Source organism: Penicillium waksmanii (assembly GCF_028829765.1).
Source record: "Penicillium waksmanii strain IBT 27052 chromosome Unknown utg000001l:1.0-4852451.0:1.0-4856178.0, whole genome shotgun sequence".
NCBI lineage: Eukaryota > Fungi > Ascomycota > Eurotiomycetes > Eurotiales > Aspergillaceae > Penicillium > Penicillium waksmanii.
This window is the reverse complement of record NW_026643248.1, coordinates 3,067,872-3,086,516: the sequence shown is the minus strand read 5'-3', so window position 1 is coordinate 3,086,516 and position 18,645 is coordinate 3,067,872. Positions and strand designations below refer to the sequence as shown.

The following is an 18,645-nucleotide window of genomic DNA, read 5'->3' as shown; positions in this document are numbered from 1 at the left end:
TATACTATCCGGAACTGTCATAATGTATATACTATTCTAGTCACGTGACTATGAGCCCTAAGCCCTAATTCCGAATTCGGAAAGGGGCCGAGGCTCGCAGAACTGGCAGAGTCTGCGGGCCAGTCAGTGACTATCAAACATTGACATTCAAGCATTAATGACATTATCATTAATCAGTACAGAGTGTACTTTACGCGGGTCAGCTTAGACATACACCCAGTCCTTCAATATTGATGCTTGACTCCCTCCCCACCCCAATCATGGCTATGAACCAGATTCCCGGCCAAAATATCTACATTTCTGGGTTCGTTTTCTGTCTGCCTTTTCTACTACTGGTCTCTACCAGTACTTACTAGTACTTCCTACCTGTGCCACTCATGAGTGGGCCTCTTCAAGGCTCTCAACTTGAACGCATCTTTCTCAACACTAGTATGGTTCTGCCTCCATTTCTCATTGCTAACTGGTATCACTTTACCCCACTACAGCATCTTCTGTTTGAAGAACAAGGCAGCGCTCGAAAGGGAAAATATCACCCATGTGGTTTCCGTTTTACGTCTTAATGCTGCCGAGGTCAAGGACACTTTCTCATCCTTTGAGCACTTTGCTATAAATGCAGATGATACCGATGATGAGAACCTCTTGCAGCACTTCCCTGCTGTCATACAATTCATCCAGTCTGGCCTTGATGCGGGAGGTAATGTCCTTGTACACTGGTAAGTTTACTTTCCACTCCACCTTCCCTCCCTTTACTTTCCTACACTTCAATATTCATCATATGATATTCCATCTGCACCTCATCCTTCTGCAACGACGTCATCACGTGCCCCTCTTGGGATCTGCGCGTGGCTAGACTTTCTTCCCCTTCTTCTTCCTCTCTTTGTGGGCTTTAGCCTTTCGGTTTTGCTTTTTTCTGGTTGCCTTTACCCATCAACACGGCACAGAAATTCGCCTCTTGCAGGAAAATACGGGAACTAACATGTCGATCCAGTGCGATGGGCAAGTCCCGTTCCGCGGCTGTCTGTATCGCCTACCTGCTCCACCAGAAGCCTAGTGCGCTCACACCGCAATCTGCGCTAGAGGTAATCAGGCAGTCGCGCCCCCTGTGCGAGCCTAATGACGGCTTCATGGAGCAGTTAGCGCTTTACCACGAGATGGGTTGCCCTGATGATGTCACAGAGAACCCCGTGTACCAACGCTGGCTGTACCGTCGCGATGTTGAGGAAAGCGTTGCATGTGGCCGTGCCCCGGAATTGAGGTCGGTGCGCTTTGAAGATGAGCAGCCCACCCGTCAAGAAGCAAAGGCATCGCAGGAAGTGGAAATTAAGTGTCGCAAATGCCGGTTCGTATCATACAACATTTCCCATTCCCCGCCAAACCAAACTTTCGACAGCCCCTCGCCCCTCCCAACTAAGTTTGCGGTTCAACTTGACTAAAATCAACCCACCAACAGGACGCCACTTGCAACAACGCCCTACATCCTTCCCCACGAGGAGGAAAAGCGTCACAATACCAAGGTGCGGCCAAACGCGGAATGCGCGCATGTCTTTCTGCATCCCATGAAGTGGATGAGCCCTAGTCTTTACCCTTCAGCGGATGGCTCTAAGACCTCTAGCTCCTACGACAATCCTGAGGAAGAAGCTCCTCTTGCAGGTCGCCTCATCTGCCCTACTCCTAAGTGCGGTTCCAATGTTGGCAAATTTGCCTGGCAGGGCTTGCAATGTAGCTGTGGCAGCTGGGTGGTTCCCGCCCTGGGCCTTGCTAAAGCCCGAGTTGATATCGCTAATAAGGTGAACACTACACAACTTCGCGCAGGCGTTGGTATCCGTATGCCTCCTGGGATGCGAGCTCCAGAGACCCAAGAACCCGGATCTGGCCGTGGTAACCTTTGACGAAAAACCTCCTTTGAAATAAGATTCCACAAGCATTCATTCGCATTAGCTGTTTACGAGCCATGATACTTGTTTTCTCTCAGCGAATTTTAATGGAACATATCGAACATTCGATTCTTTCCTAGAACCTTGGTTCTTGTTCAAATCCTATCTTCAAATGCATAAAGTGGGCGATCGACAGACCCACCAGGCTGGCAAGACCTCATCTCACTGACGGGTAGTCGAAGCCACGACGCAGTTGTAAACATCTTCCTACAGGCTATCCACTGCTGCAGTCGTATCCGCGACGGCCACTTGCGTCAGTGGAGGCGACAAAGGCTTTTCTTCGGAGTGGGTTCGCTTCTCGGAGAATATGACCATCTTTATTCACACCGGTTATACTTGTCAGCAAGGAGAACAATGAGGCTCGATCTCCGTCGCGTCCCACATAGGGCTGCCTGAAACAACTCCAAAGCCATTCTAGCCAGCCCTACTCATGAGCCCCAATGCCCTCTCATTCGCCTAGGGGTTGTTGATTTATTTTCAGCTCCTCGAGGACAGTCACCGCCATGTTGGCAAATTCAAAAGCATCCACAGATCACTTCTACAGAAGCTAACTAGTTCGGGAAACTAAGCTAATGTACTCCGTATACCACAAGAGGTATGCAGAATACACATCAGCGGCTCTGTTAGTTCTTACTACTGCGTATAATTCCTATAGATAGAACCTGACAGTTCCCACGAGGCCGGGGTATACGAGATGAACAGCATCAGCCCGTTCGTTGGTAAGCAAGTCATTCACAAGGGAAGTATACTCGTACTCCATCCGGCCCGCCCTCAGCCAGCCCGCACAGCCTTACACAAAGCTCGCGCAAAACCACCTTAAAAGTGATACAGCATAGGACGAGGCGTCAGACTGCCAAGACCAAGACCACGCAACCTTGGAACTCATGCCACCTGATTCGTGAGGAGTGTCACCAAGTCTCTCGTTCGTCAGATAAAAGGTGCGAAAGAGGGAGAGAGAGTGTGTGTGCATGCGCAAACCAGACCAGATCCAGGCTGGGGCTGGTCTTAGGGGCTGCATCCATCCTACACAATGCCCAGGAGGACGAAGAAATGCCCTTCCCTCCTAAACACACACCTCGCACATCGCCCTAACAGTACAATAGTATGATAGTACCATAGTACATACAGTACGCTACCACCCCCTTCGTGGCTGAGGACAAATCCGAAACCTTGACCCCGGCCCCAAGGCAATCCTTAGTCGCGCGCCAAGCGACCAAACATGAGAAAATCGCCGGGTGCAAATTGGTCCCGGCGCAATGCTGTTCGTCAGCCGCCACTCCCCACCTTTCCTCATTCATCCTTGGTCTCGTACTCTTGTCTGCCCCTGACAATGTACAGTACTCCATACTGTAGAGAGAGACTTTGCGTTTTCTCCACCTCCTCAAGCGCATACATAGAGATTGTTTCATCAGGGATCGGCGAAACGCCAATGACGAAGGGGATGGAAAGTAACGGTGATTAATTGCCCCTTCAGGGAGGGAGACTTTCCAAGGTTGGGAAAACATGAAGGAGGCTGTGCAAAGCGGGTCAGCCTTCCTGCTGCTCCCGATTGGTTTAGGGCTGAATTCACCTTCATTCAAGTCAGTATTTGTATTACACCGTATTCCCCCGTTATCATACCGTAGGGCGAAGCATGAGCATGCTGTGCTTTGCTGGTGCTGCTTTTCTGGCGCTGTTGTGCCTGGGACGTGTGCCTGATAGGGTTTATTTTATTTTATTTCTCTCATTTTAATTACGGAATACCAAGTACATTCATTTCCATTTCCTTTTTGTTTCTTTTGGTTTCTTCTTCTCAAGCGTCCGGGTCCATGTCCATGTCTGTGCCTGGGTAGGGTTCATGGGTTGCAAATGCCGTATCTTGGGCAACGATGGGGGGCAAGTTGGTTGTCAAGGGTTCATGTCTATAGATAGAAACCCATTGCAGCTCCCGGGACGTGCATCCTATACTACCTAAAGGTAAGAAAACTAGAACAACCAAAGAAAAGACTATACATCCCTTCGCATCCGACTACGAGTATGCAACTACTGCAATTCGAGGTAAGACTGGTGAATCAGGGACCAGGGCACTTCCTCGGGTTTTGGCAGGGGACCCGTTTATGTGGTCCATCATCAGTCATCAGCCCTGGAATGCGACCAGAACCCCGGAGCCCAACAAGCTACCAAAACAGACTCGCCCTACAGCCACCGCTCATTGGCGCCATCTTGACCCTGGTGGGGGGGGGCAGTGCACTGCCTAGCCGGGGGGGGAGCTTCTCAGCTCTCCCAGTGGAGTCGCGCGCATACTCGTACTGGATGTGCTGACAATGGCCGCGGTGATAATCCACGCTGATATCATAGCTCTTCTACGGAGTACATTGTGTACAACCATCGGCCCCCTCCCATTTCTCAGATCAGAGGGCGCTAATTAAATAGACTTCCGCTTTTTCAAGGCCGCCCCCCTTTCCCATTAGGGCGTTTGTGATCGCCTTGCATATGTGACAGTTTCGTGGTGCTTAGCCTGTTTCGCGACTGAGTTAGTCTTGGTGGGACCAGCGTGATCACCAGGTTCGATAATGGACAGCTGGTCCGGTTCAAGTTTTTATGTTGGTCGCCGGCTGCACTACGAAAAGTGCATAGCCGCTTTTTTCTCTCTCTATGATACAGATAAGCTACTAGTAGAAGTCAGAAGCTCAAGCCATTCGCCCAAGTCTCAGCCCTGGGAACTGCCTGTCAGAAATCGCGTATACTAGCCACCAAATTTTCCTTGGCGGACATGCAGTCGAAGGACTCCAGAAGTATACGCATTACGCCAAGATGAACTAGTACATATGCATTTGTGCTATGGCCACAATTTTGATCCTTGTTGGTAGTTATCAGGTTCCTGGGCGGTTTACTGCCACTATCGGATGCGCTAAGTTGACTAGTTCAAGTCTTGTGCGGTGCTAGCCGCGTCTGCAGCCTGCTAGGCAACATATCTGACTCTTTAACCGAAGCTCAAAATTGGGGTTTGGGGGTTGGTGTTATTTGGTGTTGGCTCGCATCTATTAACTTCAATCGGTATATACTAATGGCTGATAGGCTTATGGTTAGTACTAGTAGGCAACCTTGGAACAGTAAAGTTTGCGGAGCCTTACGGGACTTAAGAATAGATTCCAAGGTTAATCAATTTTGTAAAAGATATAGTACAAAGGTGCTGTATTTGGCTAGTCTGTCGTCTATTCTCACCGCTGCCTTCCAAGGCTCCATTGAAGTTGATAGCATCCATTATCTCGACAGCATACCTACCTAAACAAGCAAGAGAAATTAAGAGTACTAGTAGGTTTCGACCAGGCAGCGGATAGCCTAGAGTAAGCAAGCAAGCTTAGGTCAGGCCGCGAGAATTGCCGACGTACTATTTTAGTCCCATCACCAGAATCCACTCGAATTCCAATTTATCCTATGAGACCCAATATCGTGGCCTGTTCATACTCAGTCTCACTCGTACTCCGTATAAATAGACCCATTCATCCGAAAGAGCCGCATCACCAGAGAATCAGTGCGTAAGGCAACCAGTCGAGAATTTCCAGAACCCTGAAGATCGCCATTGAATCACAGGATGCAAGAAACTCACTCAACTACTATACACTAACCCAAACCCGAGAAGTACAACGGACCCTACAATCCAGCCCACTAAGGCTGACAGGGGAGAGAGGGCATTGTTTCGCAGTGCAAAAGAGCGGGGTTTCACGATTTTGCCCGTTGGATACTACCCTAGTGCTTATTTTCCCGATGCACCCCACCCGTGCACACCTGTGATGTAGTCCTACAGGGCAAGGCAAGGCAAGGAGAGGGCAGAGAGAGGGACAAGGTTAGAGCTTTGGAGTACGGTCAGGTCAGGTCAGCACTGACCATCCTGCGATGCACGAAAGACTGCGGGACGCCCGGTAGTCGCACCGTATTTCCCGGATAATCAGATCAGTTGACGTGACATCTCTTAATGCAATCCATCCATGCGGGCCGGGGCGTGGGTGGCCTTGCTGGACGGATTGGGTCGTGTACATGGGACATACATTGAAGGCGGGGAAGGATGGAATGAGAGGATGGAGGATGGAGGGTGGAGGATGGGGGAGGGGTGTGATAGGCAGGGCGATGAAGTGTCAGTACATGCACAGAGTTCGGTTTTCCTTAAATTATTGCTCAGCCTAACGGTAGGGCATTGGCTCGTGGCTACCATTCCTGCAGGATTTGGAACCTAGTCGATTAGTTCTGCTGGATCGTTGTGCGAGTTTGCCATCGTGTGTGAGGTTTCTTTGTAGGGCGCTTTGCGGTAGGACATTGTCGTACAGCGTTTATGTAGTATTAGAGCAATCTTCAAACGTCGATCTTTGTCTCTGCAATGGGATTTTCATTTTCTGCTATAAGCCCATATGCCCAATTTATTCAACTAAGAAGCCCCCCTGGTGAAGTAATAATCTGCATCAAACGCAAAGGTCCTCTGTACCTTGCCATACGCCCTTGCACAGCGCCCTGTCGCTTTTCAGAGGGCATACTTGGTGTCAAGGTTGTGAGTTGCTTTGGGGAAATATCATACGGTGGTAGATGTTTCGTCGTAAGGGGAAATAGGATGATTCACTGCCATGAACTTGGCATGCGGGCGCAATTGATAGGATATTTTGAATAGTCGCCCTGTCTTTATTTCACAACTCGAAGTCACAGTTGCCAGAATGCTAACAGGAAGAACAGATGTCAATATTGAAAATAAATAGAAAGCATTCACTCAGAAAGATCCAGGCGTTCTTCTACCAACTCCCATGAGGTGATAGGGAGGGATATCAGCGAAGCCGGACTGCGCTAGTTCTTCTTGGTTTCGACTTGAAGAAGATATATTGAGACGAGAGTTTTCTTATTCCCGATCTTAAAGCTCTTTCTTAGGAACAGATGGGAAAAGAGACGGTTTCTTCATCCTTTCTTGGTTACGTTTGGCCATCTCGATGCCTCGTAATCTATCGATCCGCATTTGATAAAAGGTTCTAGATATAATCAGTCACCATCACATGGTCACAAAGTCATAAAAAACTCACTTATGCAAAGCGAATACCCGCGGAGAATTATCTGTTTTTGATTCCGAATCCCCTTTCTTGATTGAATCGATCTGGCAAAGAAGCGACAATCAGCTTACTGGCAAAGAAAAAAACAGCACCAGAAAATTATCCATAAAATACCTTATCGTCTCTCTCTTTTTCGTCGTTGGAGTTTGAGTCCTTGGAATCCCCTTTCTTCTCATCTTTCTCTTTATCCTTGTCCTTCTCGTCCTTGTCGGACTTCTTTTCCTTTTTCCGCTTCTGCTTCTCCTCGTATTCTTTTTTTACCTTCTCGATTTCCTCCGCCATTTTCTTCTCCTTTTCGCGCGCTGCTTCACCATCTGTGTCGACTATCGCTGAGCAAAAGTGGCGGTCTTGGAGATGTGCGGGGCACACGTAGAAGAAGTCCTGATGGGATGATTAGCGATCGCAAGCATATACTATCCAGTTCGAGCGGGAAATCTTTTCCACATGCTGCACATAGTCATTTCTACTATGTCTGGACCGTAACATACCTTGTTATCGGGCGTGATGAGAACGCTGGTTGACGGCTTGTAGCAGATCAAGCATGCCTTCGAAGAGGTATCTGCAACCCGCCGCAGGTGATAAATGTTCGTTAACGACATGTTGGTGGGAGGGGTCACAATCGACGGAGAAGTTGACTCTTAGCTGCTTCGCAATGACTCCTGCTGTTGATAGGAAAACAACTCTGGGGCGTCGAGGATATCGCGATGCTGTCATGTGACCCTGACCTACGTGGTCGATTCGTAACGAACTTGAGATATCCTGAGGTATTTTCTAGTTCCACGCAGGTTCCAGTAGTAGTCTTCACCCAAGTAACTTAAAGACCAACGTGGTACCATTGTAGGTTTCTAAATTTCAGAGAAATTGAAAGTTCTTAATAAATGAGTTTGAGTTGAACCATTTACTCATCATACGACTAGGATCGAGATCGAGTTGAAATAAAAGAAAACGCCTAACCATGCATTTGTCCACCGTCAACCCCAAGAAATAGAAACAATAGCTTAGACGACCAGTCTAACACTGTCGCCGCTTGAGTAAAAATGATGGATTATGACACCAGGCGTGTCGAAGTTCATAACAAATCTTCTGCATCGACACCAGCCGCTTCTTTCGCAAGTCGGAGGTCCTTACCCTCAATGCCGATATCACGGAGGTAGGGCTTGAAAGATTCCAACAAATCCCCAAGACCATTCTTCAGCGAAGCCACCATGAGTTCGATATCGGGAATCTTTCGTGCTTCTTCTTGGTCTTCGGGTTTACTGGATGGCGGGAAGTAGACGTCAGTCCAGTGCGCATCCAGCCCACCTTGATGCACAAAAACTTCTAAAGTCACGATTGTTTCTGTGAACAGACGAATCACAGAAGGAACATCGGCCTGGACCCGACCGTATATGTCCTCTGCCAGACTAGCAATCAAAAGTCGAGTCAGAGCGTCGACGGCATCCACGACCAGAGTCAGAGAGGATTCGGGGGAGCCGAGGACAATGTTCGATGCGCATTGAGCATAGGTTTGACGCAGAGGCTGGCCGATTGGCGAACGGAGGAACTGAGCAATGATTGGGTGGACATCTTCGGGTTTGTGAGTGACAGAAGGACCACCTGTGAGTAGGTTCAACTCCTTGGAGGTAGCAATGAGTTTTCGTTTCCGCTCGGGGCTGAGCATGGCGGATGAGGCTTGGTCAAAGACTTGGCGAGCACGAGCTCGCGCCATAGGAGTCCAGTCGGAAGACTGGCCATAGGACTTGACTGCAGAGCCGAAAGAAGCGCCAAACTTATCCGTCCGGGAGGTTGCCTTAGGAGCGTCTGCGAAGATGTTGTCGGTTTTAGGTGCTTCTGTCAATTTGGGAAGAGTCTGGAGAACAGGCTGTGAAGTTTGCGCTGATGGCTTAGAGCCTGGGGCAGGTGCTTTGCTTGCTGAAATTCTGTCTGGGATAGCCTTAATCACACTAGTAAGGGAAGTGACGATTTGAGACCAACTAGAACCACCTTCGCGATCAATCTCGTTGAAGATTGTCTTACGACGCTCGGGTAGAGTCTGGCCGATAAGACTGAGCTCCCAGAAGGCGAAAGCTTTCGCGACTTCCTTCTTAGATTTCAAGCCATTGATCAGGCTGCCATTGGGGTCTTTGGCTTCAGCGGTAAGAGGCTGGCCGCGCTTCAATGGCTCCTTGCCAATAAATACCGAGAAGAAAACGTTGGTCGATTGCCAAAGCAGAACCAGAAACGAGCCCGAGAAGAAGGTCCGAATGAGCAGAGGAACGAAGCTCGGGGTCAGCAGGAGAGTACTAGGCTGCGCAGATGACCGAGAGAAGTTCCAAAACAGCTTTGCGAAGTACAAGGACCAGCTCCATGCGGCCTGGCGGAAGAACAGAGGGTAGACCACGGGAAGTAGACCAGCAACGACTGCACTTCTTGATAATCCGGTTGCGACCATTGGAGGGAGGGCACTTTGAATGTGTGCCAGAGTCGGAGGCACAGGGTGGGTGCGCTTATCGCCATTCTCGGGTGTTCGCTTGGCCACAGGTATGGGGACGCGGTCATAGTCGCAGTACAGGTGGAATACCGCCTGGGTGCATGCGAGCAGCAAGTGATATGTGTGAATATAGATTGGTCGCTCGTTCAAGGTGGGTCTTTCGTGAATCCTGCATCGAGTCAATTTCTGCGTTGTCAAATTTCGTGGACTGCCTTAGCCTACCTGCCCCGTTTCACCATTTCAAGCTCCGCACTAGCTGGTGATGACCAGAGATAAATCTCAGTGAAGATCCATGCCGAAAAAATATACCAGCCAAATGTCTGAGCAATTTGTAGGGGGAAGAGGTATTGAAAGGTCCCAAGCGAGCATTTAGCCGTTCTTGAGCCAAGGTGGAGTTGGCCGACACGAAGGACGAAGATGGAGAGGGATGAAAGAAAGAGCATAACGGTGCGGATACCGCATGAGCCGAGGGGAAACCATGCCCAGAGGACTTGAAGATTCAAAATCGTTAGCTATGAGGGACAGGAAAACCACCCAGGTTGCCCCGAGCGACGCCTCGACACTCACAGGATGATGTGTGACCAATTGAAATTGCAATAGCATAACAAATCAAGAGAGAAAGTGCGGATGCATGAACAAAGCGTCGATGTAACGCGGACGTCAATATCCGACGGTATGGTCGGGGTTGTGCGGGGGCCATGGTGAGAGCTGGAGTGGGATGGGGATTCGTTCAAAAGGAAGGTGGTTGCGACAAGTCTTAAAGCATGGTCCGAATGAGCCTCTGAAGAGCTGCAGAAGCTGCAGAGGAGGGCGATAAATCCAGCGACGACGATGGCGGGGGAAGAGGTCGAACGAGGAGTATGTACGTTGTTGTGCCGATGGGTGGTCAAGCCGAGTCCATGAGATAATGGAATATTTTGAGGCATCAAAACACACCAGCCATATATGTCATGTGACGTGTGGCTCAGCGCAAAAGTGTGGCGCAATCAGTGTTGCACATGGGGCTAACCTGTCTGGGACTAGTGCGACAGATAACGTCATGTGAGGAGAGGAGGTGGTGCCTGCAGTTCCCGGAGGCAGCAGGGCGCATCTTCCCTCAATCTCATACACTTCCTTTCTCTGCCTTTATCTGCCTTTCTCTCTTTTGCATCACTCCCACAAGATGTCTTTCGATCGCTTAAACTCACTCGAGGCCCAGAGCGGGTTCTCTAGATCCGAAGATGCCCAGTACCGCGATGACCCCGGGTTTGACCAACTGGCTGAGTCGCTCTCCGATCAGTTGTTCACCTTGAATTCCAACACTGCTCGTCTAACCCACCAAATCAACCTACTTGGAACAAAGCGGGACACCGAGCGTGTGCGAGAACGGGTACACAATATGCTGGAAGAGACTCGAACGGGATTCAAGGATGTTGGAGATGGGTTCAAGAAGATCCAAACATGGGAGGATGTCAATGTACGTTTCCGAAGTCCCACCACATGCATTGGGGAATATTTTAGCTAACAGATGACAATTCAGCCATTGCAAAAATACAAACAGCAGAAGCTATCGTCCGATTTCAAAGCTGGTCTAGATGAATTCCAGACCGTTCAGCGCCGCGCACTGGAGAAACAGCGAGCATCTGCAGTGGCAGCACGTACCGCTATAGAAGATGGCGAGCAAGCACATGATAATACCGATGTTCAATTACAGCAGCAACAACAGTTGCAGGAGACCTCCCAACTCGCCAACCAGGGCGAGGTCGATTTCCAAGAATCCCTGATCATTGAACGCGAGACTGAGATCCGGAATATTGAACAATCCGTGGGAGAGTTGAACGAACTTTTTAGAGATGTGGCCCATATAGTGACGGAGCAGGGAGGCCAGCTAGACATAATCAGCGACAACGTTGAGAATGTTAATCAAAGCACTCGTGGCGCGAATGTGGAATTGAGAGGAGCCAGTCGCCATCAGAAGCGAGCCCGGTCGACCGCCGTCTGTCTTCTTCTTATCTTGGGTGTAATTCTCACTATCATCATACTGGCAGTCGTGATCGGATAGATGTCTTCTGCATGGCTTTTTCCTCGTTGCCTTTGTGATATTTGGCGCTTTATCTCTCTTCTTATGTCTGCACACGATATCCCTGATGTATTATTCCTTAGCCACAGTCCCCTCCGAGTCTTTGTGAACATTTCCCGTCCTTGCTGAGGCTACCCTGGCCTTGTTTTAGCCCGATTGAATTGAATACTAGGCACCAATGAAATGGAGAACATCAATTCCTTCTAGATCATGATCCTCGATCTTCTAATGTAAAATACTATTGTACAAAATTGTGATACATAAATTATACAGTTGCCCTTTTGAGGCCCCAGCTATGCCAAACCCATGCTCCATGTTCGCCGTTAAAAATATCTTGAAGGGATCTGTCCCTGTCATGAAACCGCGTGCGATTTCGTCAGAGCCCCACATACTGACAGAATCTCATTTTCCAACCTTCATAGCTGTTCAACTTAGGTCGAACGTCCAGATAGAAGCTCAGCTTTCCAGGGCCAGCGTTTCCAGCCAACCCGGCCGGGTTACCATTGCTGCCCGTAGTTTTCCCTTGGTAGAAATCAATGACATATTCAATGCGCTCTCCATCGCAGCGCTCAACAACCCAGTCGTGACGATCGAAGGGCAATTGATATCCGAGGATTCCGTTAAATCGAGCCCTGGGGCTCAAGAATTGAGGATCGACTCCAAGTCCACGGAATGAATATAGCTTAGGTCCACCGCACTTCTTGCTGCCCGGATCGGAGGACGGGACTTTGCCTTCCCAGTCAAGAATCTGTTTCCAAGCACGTTCATTGACAGCGTTGTGAATGGGAATAATCGACGCGACGGAGGTCGCCAATTCGGAGGCCGAGGCCGTAGATCCAGGCGTATTGCCCTTACGCATCAGGGCCTCGAAGAACTGCTTCTCGGAAGGATATATCCAGTTACCGCTAGCCTCATCATGGCCAGTCTCGGATTCGGCATTGGAAGGCAAGCCATGCGACGCGGCATTTGCGGCTTCGTATGGAGATGGAGGTTTCTTATTTCCCTCGGGGCAGGCTTTTTCTTCTTTCTGGTCACCGGCCCGCGGGATTGTGCTAATTTCTCGATCTGTTGATAATGGTCGTTGGTGTTTCGTCGAGGCTTGAGACTGGTCGGGCGAGGACGGGGGATGGGGCGCGTTGCCGTTCTGTTGTAACCAGACCTCACGGGTCTTGTGATCGACAGGGCAAGTTGCAGTCGCTGCAGGGGGTTCTGCAGCAGCAGATGGGGTACTTGCGCCGGCGCCCATGTTGGATGTTGTGAAGATGCAGAGTGGATTGCTAATCCAAAGTACTCTAGGGTACACCAAAAGTAAAGAAGTAAACTCCGATCGGCGGAAATTTACCTTCACCGCCTTGTTGGCCGCCCCCTAAACTTGACCGCCTCCCATCATCAACAGATTTGTTTGCTAGTGCCTCTCTCCCTTTTCTTGATCTATTCTCAGGCTGTGATACTAGTGTCTCTCATATATTCTAATCGAGATAATGGCGTCTACTTCCAACCAGTCCGTTTACCGGGCCACCACTACTGCCCCTGTCAACATTGCGGTCATCAAGTAAGTCTGCCCTGCCCCTCATCTGGTGGTATCAGACAGTCAAACATGGAATTTCTTTGCAAATGCAATTCCAAATACAAATGAGAATGAGAATGAAAATGAAAATGGCCTAACTGATATGGATGAAAATAGATACTGGGGCAAGCGTGATGTTACTCTCAACCTCCCCACCAACTCCTCTCTTTCCGTCACTCTCTCCCAGCGCTCTCTTCGCACCCTGACTACCGCTTCTTGCTCTGCCAATTACGCCGCTGAGGATACCCTGAACCTCAATGGCAAGCCTCAGGAGATTCAGTCCTCCAAGCGTACTCTCGCCTGTCTCTCCAACCTTCGCGCCCTCCGCAAGTCCCTCGAGGATGGCGATGCTTCCCTCCCCAAGCTTTCGACTCTGCCCCTCCGCATTGTCTCCGAGAACAACTTCCCCACTGCTGCTGGTCTTGCCAGCTCTGCTGCCGGCTTCGCTGCCCTTGTCCGGGCTGTGGCTGATCTCTACTCGCTCCCTCAGTCTGCACGGGAGCTGAGCCGCATTGCGCGACAGGGCTCGGGCTCTGCCTGCCGGTCCCTGATGGGTGGCTATGTCGCATGGCGCACTGGTGAGCTCGCCGATGGCAGTGACAGTCTGGCCGAGGAAGTCGCCCCCGCCGCTCACTGGCCTGAGATGCGGGCTCTGATCCTCGTTGTCAGCGCCGAGAAGAAGGACGTCCCCAGCACTGAGGGTATGCAGACTACTGTTCACACCTCCGACCTCTTCGACCACCGTGCCAAGAACGTTGTCCCTGAGCGTATGGCCGCCATTGAGGCTGCCATCCAGGCTCGCGACTTCCCTAAGTTCGCCGAGATTACCATGCGCGATTCCAACACTTTCCACGCCACCTGCCTTGACTCGTGGCCCCCTATTTTCTACATGAATGATGTCTCCCGTGCCGCCGTTCGCCTTGTGCACGATATCAACCGCGCTGTTGGCCGCACTGTTGCTGCCTACACTTTCGATGCCGGCCCTAACGCCGTCATTTACTACGAGGAGAAGGACGAGGCGCTTGTTGCCGGCACCGTCAAGGCTATCCTCGGTGCAAGCGCTAGTGGCTGGGAGGGTCCCTTCTATGAGAAGCTGGCCAACACCACTGCCCCTGGTGTCTCTCTGGACCAGATCGACTCTCGGGTCGTGTCTGGCCTGAAGGATGGCGTTAGCCGTGTTATCCTGACCGGTGTTGGAGAGGGCCCCATCAGCGTTGAGGATCACCTTGTGACCGAGACTGGCGAGATGGTCAACAACTAGAAGATCGAAGATGACTTATGATGCACAGCGACCTTGCTTAAAATGACTTCGACTATACCCCGATCCCCTTTTGAAAAGGGTGAATTCAAATCGAGTCGTTGCAAAGATGATGCAGATCAATTTTCGTTATTTCAATTCTCGTTTACCAGATCTCTTTCAGGAACATATTTCGTTGCATAATATATTTGAAGCCTCACACGAAAGGCATACTTAGACTCGAATTAATATCAAATAACTTTCAACGGGAATATGACTTGCTGCATAATGTACTAGTAGCCCTTGGTGTCTCAAACGAAAGGCCACTTCGACGGGCGAGTATTGAGTTATCCGCCAGAACCTAGATACAAGACCGTAGTAACCGTGCCAGGGAAAATCCATTCGCCCAACTAAATCCCAGCTGGCTACAGTTCGAATCACGATCTCAATGCTTGATACCGGTACTCGAAGATCAGCCACCTGAACAGGGAGAGCAGTCATCACACCGGTCAAATCCATATCCAAGTCGACTGCATCTCTGAATAAATCGTTTCTGCTGTGTACCAGAAACACAGCACCCTTGGAATCCACAACTTGTATAGCTGAATATGGCCCCGACATCACTGCAGACTTGAATGGTGTTATTATAACTTCCAGCGCAGTGACATTTTACCACCAGAGCTGACGATGATGGTGTAATGTGAAACCCCAGGAGGGAAATGGCGAGTAGGCCATGTGTGAGCAATTTCATATTCTACACGGTAAGCGTGGGTACTAGATTGTATGAAATTCGAGATTTTCACTTACGAGTTGTTGAAGATGTTATAAACCGCGATTTTATGTGAGCCCGGCGTTGAGAGTACGGCGCTTGCGAGAGACCATTTTGCATTTTGCAACCGGGGTCAAACTCTTAGAGATATTAATTTCTCCGAGTCACAGAAATCGGGGCATTTGACAAAGATGGACTGCCGATATCTCGTCTTCTGTGCGACTTTACCCCCCAGGACTTCTGTATACGGATGATCTTTTTATCTTGAAACTTTGAAATACCTACGTCTGCTATCAATGGGTCGTTCTATTGATTGACTTTCGGGATTGCCGTGTAACAATGTTCTCATGCGTACTCGCATTGTCTTTTTCTACTACGCACTGTTTCAACTCGGGTTGCAACGTCGGGGATCTGTCCCTGCAAGTTTCGCATTTTCTATGACGGGGTATTTGGCTTCGAGTCGGGGTATTTCATTTCCTCATACACGTTTTTTGTATGCGCCCTTGAATTTCGGTCGCATGTAAATTTCATTTTTAGGCGATCTGAGCCTCGAATTACTAGTATACACGAAGGTGCACATGATTTCTCATAAATGTAGATTAAATACTGGGAACCCTTTTTGCCTTTCACGCTTACAACAATGTAGCAAGCATACCACACAGCCCCCCAATCAGAGGCAGAAGTCCTCTAATTTGATTTAGAGTTGTCCAGCGCTCAACCAGATCCACTGTATTTGCATCGGAAGCTTCTTTTGTTGATTCGCTCTTTTCTAAGAGTTTGTTGTTTGTGTTTGACATTGCAACGAACGTAAATGGGACAATGCTCATCGTCAGGACCGCTGCGGCGGAGAATAGTACCGATCTGCTGATAGGAGTCTTTTGGAATAAGGGACCCCCCCGATCGAACAGACCAAGCAAGGTAGATGAAAGCAGAAGTCACGCCAACTGCGACGGGTGGGTTCTTTGATTTGCCATTTTCAAACAAGTTCCTCCATTGTTTGGCCAGCAGGCCAACAGGAGGGTTATCTTCTTTTTGAGATAGGATAAGAGCAGGTGTGGTGATGGTGCTAAGAGCTGCGATGTTCCCTGCATGAAGTTAGATGAAGCTCTGAATTTGTGTACAGAGCCACCTGCCTGCTAGCCACGCTGCACCTGAGATACCGACAGCCTGCGCGACACGGAAACCGAATGGATATGATGCCATTTGGAGGAAATTGACCGGCAAAGTTGAAAAATTGGAGTAATCAGTGAATAGCTATGACTGATTTGAATAAATTCCAGGTTAAAGTTATGATGGTATGGTTGATACTAGTAGTAGTTGATGGTTGGTGGTCGGGGCGCGCAATGCCCGACATTCCGGTGAGATCAGCCAACGCTCCACTTAAAAAGCCTTGATCGGCCTTTAGCGGGTTTTGGGCGGTTTTTGCCAGACTCTGGGGACTTCCTCGGGACCCTCATGATTTTCACATTAAACTGTTGGAAATGGCACTGAATCTCATGGTCTCATGGGGAAATGAAATTTTCACATTTGAAAGCCCGTGGCAGGGCTTTAGTTAAACGCGTTCCCCGTTTCTCCAAGGAACTTGGAATGCGGACCTTCTTGTATCCAGTGTCCATGCACATTGTGTTGGCCAAAACAAATACTCCATGGCTTGACAGTCCGCTGTGTCGCTTGGCTTCTCCAGGGCTTTTATTTGCCATCCCCTAAGTCGCAATTAAGCTAGTGCGAGGGAAGGTTTAAGAAAACCAAAAGGTACCCCCAAGAGCATTTCACTTCAAAACAATCAACCTTTGGCTCACGCTCCCAATTATCCATTGGCGCTTGTCTGCGGCTGAGCGTTATAAACTCATTCTAGTACTTCATTTAATCTCATATGAAGTGGGCCGAATAAGATATGGGCCTACTTTTGAGCCAACTCCACTTCAGCTTGACACTATCTTTTCGCTAGCGTTGACAATCTTGTTGTTACCAAAGTAAGGGGGTTTCAAGCAGACATACGAGTTGGTCCAAAAAGGATCGAATAATAACCATGATCCTGAATCAAATCAACACCAACGAATTCTATTATCACACCAAGTCGGGCCTAATTGAAATTGGTGGTGAAGAATCTCTTCTATCCCCATATGGTTCGGTTCGTGAGTACGGAGTAAGTTTGTCTACACTGTGTTCGGTTTTAGCAACGGGTCTAGGGTTTCTTGGCATTAGTGTTAATCAAAGCAAAAATAACAGCTGGCTAGAACGATGTGCCGTCTATCATTTGCAACGCTACCGCCAGAGATACGCTTGTGTATTGCCGAACGCTTAGATCGAGATGATCTCCTCAGACTTGGCGGCGTCAACAAGAATCACTGCGAACTTCTGCGCCCTAAAATTGTTGGCTACCGGCTTCTCTGCGCATTAACCCGGAGAAATGAAACTCTTGCCATAGAAATCCTGCAGAATAATTTGCAAATCGACTTGAAAGTACGCTGTCGCAAACACATGTCGGCAATCCACATTGCTTCTTCGAATGGATTCAAAGACATTCTCCGGTTTTTACTCGTGGATCGTGGACACAAATACCTTCTTGAGGCCCATGATATTCACAGGAACACGCCCTTGATATATGCCGCTCGTTATAGCGACGACGAAACCATATCTTTTCTTATTGAACAAGGGGCTGACGTCAATGCGCAAAATGTTTATGGGGAAACCGGGCTTCATTTGGCAAGCTCTCGAGGAAAAGAGGTGGCTGTGAACCGCTTTTTAGAAGCAAACGCCGCAGTTTCTGTAGCCAATGCAGCTGGAATGACACCACTTTGGTATGCTACTACACGGCAGTATGTAGCTATCGCAAAACGCTTGATGGTAGCAGGCGCAACTATTCCTTCTCGAAATTCCGGCGGGGACACGGAGCTGCACCTAGCTGCACGTTTCGACAGTTTTGAACTAGCAAAGATATTTCTCGATAGGGGGGGGCTAATCCATCTGCTATTGACATAGCTGGATGGACGCCCCTGATATGGGCTGCCTGGAATGGTAATGCCGAATTGGCATGGATTTTAATCTTGAATGGGGCTGATGTGGTGGCGACCGATAAAGATGGCAGTTCGGCGCTAGACTTTGCAATCCGAGCAGGCCACACCGAAGTCTCAGATCTCTTAAGGGGTCAAATAGGCGGCTGAAGTTTCAAGGTATTTTTTGTACCAAGGAGGTTCCAAGCTCCAATATACCGATTTGCTCCGACATATGTTCGGAGACCTCGGGAAGTGCCTGTCATTATCTCAGATCTTGTAGTATTTAATTATCCAAACACTTGGTTAGTTAGTTGTAATTGAACTGTGTCGATTCGGTTGGCTTAAATTCGGAGAGAAAAGAGAAAAGTCCGATGCCCAGGTGGACGGATGGTCGGTAGCCGGGGGTTCCATGGCCCGACATTCCGAACAGATCGACCGATGCTAACGGCGGGCAAGACTCCACTAGAGCTTTCATCGGGGTTCGGGGCGGTCTTTGCCAGAATCTGATAGGATTGCATGTTGCCCGCCCGGGCGTTTCCTGGAGGTG

The 18,645-nt window shown here is 49.3% G+C and overlaps 8 protein-coding genes across 8 annotated transcripts; 4 read left to right on the top strand and 4 right to left on the bottom strand.

Moving 5' to 3' along the window:
• Positions 1 to 233: 233 nt before the first annotated feature.
• On the top strand, positions 234 to 1,889 carry dspC (dual specificity phosphatase YVH1; the record flags this gene model as incomplete). Its single annotated transcript, XM_057260351.1, has 4 exons — positions 234 to 304; positions 486 to 713; positions 989 to 1,339; positions 1,451 to 1,889. 4 exons carry the CDS (start codon positions 234 to 236, stop codon positions 1,887 to 1,889), a joined length of 1,089 nt encoding a protein of 362 aa, XP_057128183.1.
• Positions 1,890 to 6,807: 4,918 nt separating this feature from the next.
• On the bottom strand, positions 6,808 to 7,599 carry N7481_001131 (AAA-ATPase Vps4-associated 1 family protein; the record flags this gene model as incomplete). Its single annotated transcript, XM_057260350.1, has 4 exons — positions 6,808 to 6,922; positions 6,974 to 7,044; positions 7,115 to 7,381; positions 7,489 to 7,599. The coding sequence occupies 4 exons, from the start codon at positions 7,597 to 7,599 to the stop codon at positions 6,808 to 6,810; spliced, it is 564 nt and encodes a 187-aa protein (XP_057128182.1).
• A 470-nt stretch (positions 7,600 to 8,069) lies between these two features.
• On the bottom strand, positions 8,070 to 10,170 carry N7481_001130 (nucleoporin NDC1; the record flags this gene model as incomplete). The annotated part of the gene is made up of 3 exons (XM_057260349.1): positions 8,070 to 9,639; positions 9,693 to 9,960; positions 10,038 to 10,170. 3 exons carry the CDS (start codon positions 10,168 to 10,170, stop codon positions 8,070 to 8,072), a joined length of 1,971 nt encoding a protein of 656 aa, XP_057128181.1.
• A 462-nt stretch (positions 10,171 to 10,632) lies between these two features.
• Positions 10,633 to 11,511, top strand: N7481_001129 (SNAP receptor PEP12; the record flags this gene model as incomplete). Its single annotated transcript, XM_057260348.1, has 2 exons — positions 10,633 to 10,926; positions 10,990 to 11,511. 2 exons carry the CDS (start codon positions 10,633 to 10,635, stop codon positions 11,509 to 11,511), a joined length of 816 nt encoding a protein of 271 aa, XP_057128180.1.
• A 394-nt stretch (positions 11,512 to 11,905) lies between these two features.
• Positions 11,906 to 12,775, bottom strand: N7481_001128 (cytochrome c1 heme lyase CYT2; the record flags this gene model as incomplete). Its single annotated transcript, XM_057260347.1, has 1 exon — positions 11,906 to 12,775. The coding sequence occupies one exon, from the start codon at positions 12,773 to 12,775 to the stop codon at positions 11,906 to 11,908; it is 870 nt and encodes a 289-aa protein (XP_057128179.1).
• A 235-nt stretch (positions 12,776 to 13,010) lies between these two features.
• mvd1 (diphosphomevalonate decarboxylase MVD1) lies at positions 13,011 to 14,357 on the top strand (the record flags this gene model as incomplete). Its single annotated transcript, XM_057260346.1, has 2 exons — positions 13,011 to 13,081; positions 13,214 to 14,357. The coding sequence occupies 2 exons, from the start codon at positions 13,011 to 13,013 to the stop codon at positions 14,355 to 14,357; spliced, it is 1,215 nt and encodes a 404-aa protein (XP_057128178.1).
• A 1,415-nt stretch (positions 14,358 to 15,772) lies between these two features.
• N7481_001126 (DUF1772-domain-containing protein) lies at positions 15,773 to 16,305 on the bottom strand (the record flags this gene model as incomplete). The annotated part of the gene is made up of 3 exons (XM_057260345.1): positions 15,773 to 15,789; positions 15,960 to 16,187; positions 16,263 to 16,305. 3 exons carry the CDS (start codon positions 16,303 to 16,305, stop codon positions 15,773 to 15,775), a joined length of 288 nt encoding a protein of 95 aa, XP_057128177.1.
• An 826-nt stretch (positions 16,306 to 17,131) lies between these two features.
• On the top strand, positions 17,132 to 18,266 carry N7481_001125 (ankyrin repeat domain-containing protein; the record flags this gene model as incomplete). Its single annotated transcript, XM_057260344.1, has 3 exons — positions 17,132 to 17,248; positions 17,332 to 18,022; positions 18,085 to 18,266. The coding sequence occupies 3 exons, from the start codon at positions 17,132 to 17,134 to the stop codon at positions 18,264 to 18,266; spliced, it is 990 nt and encodes a 329-aa protein (XP_057128176.1).
• Between the last annotated feature and the right edge of the window lie 379 nt (positions 18,267 to 18,645).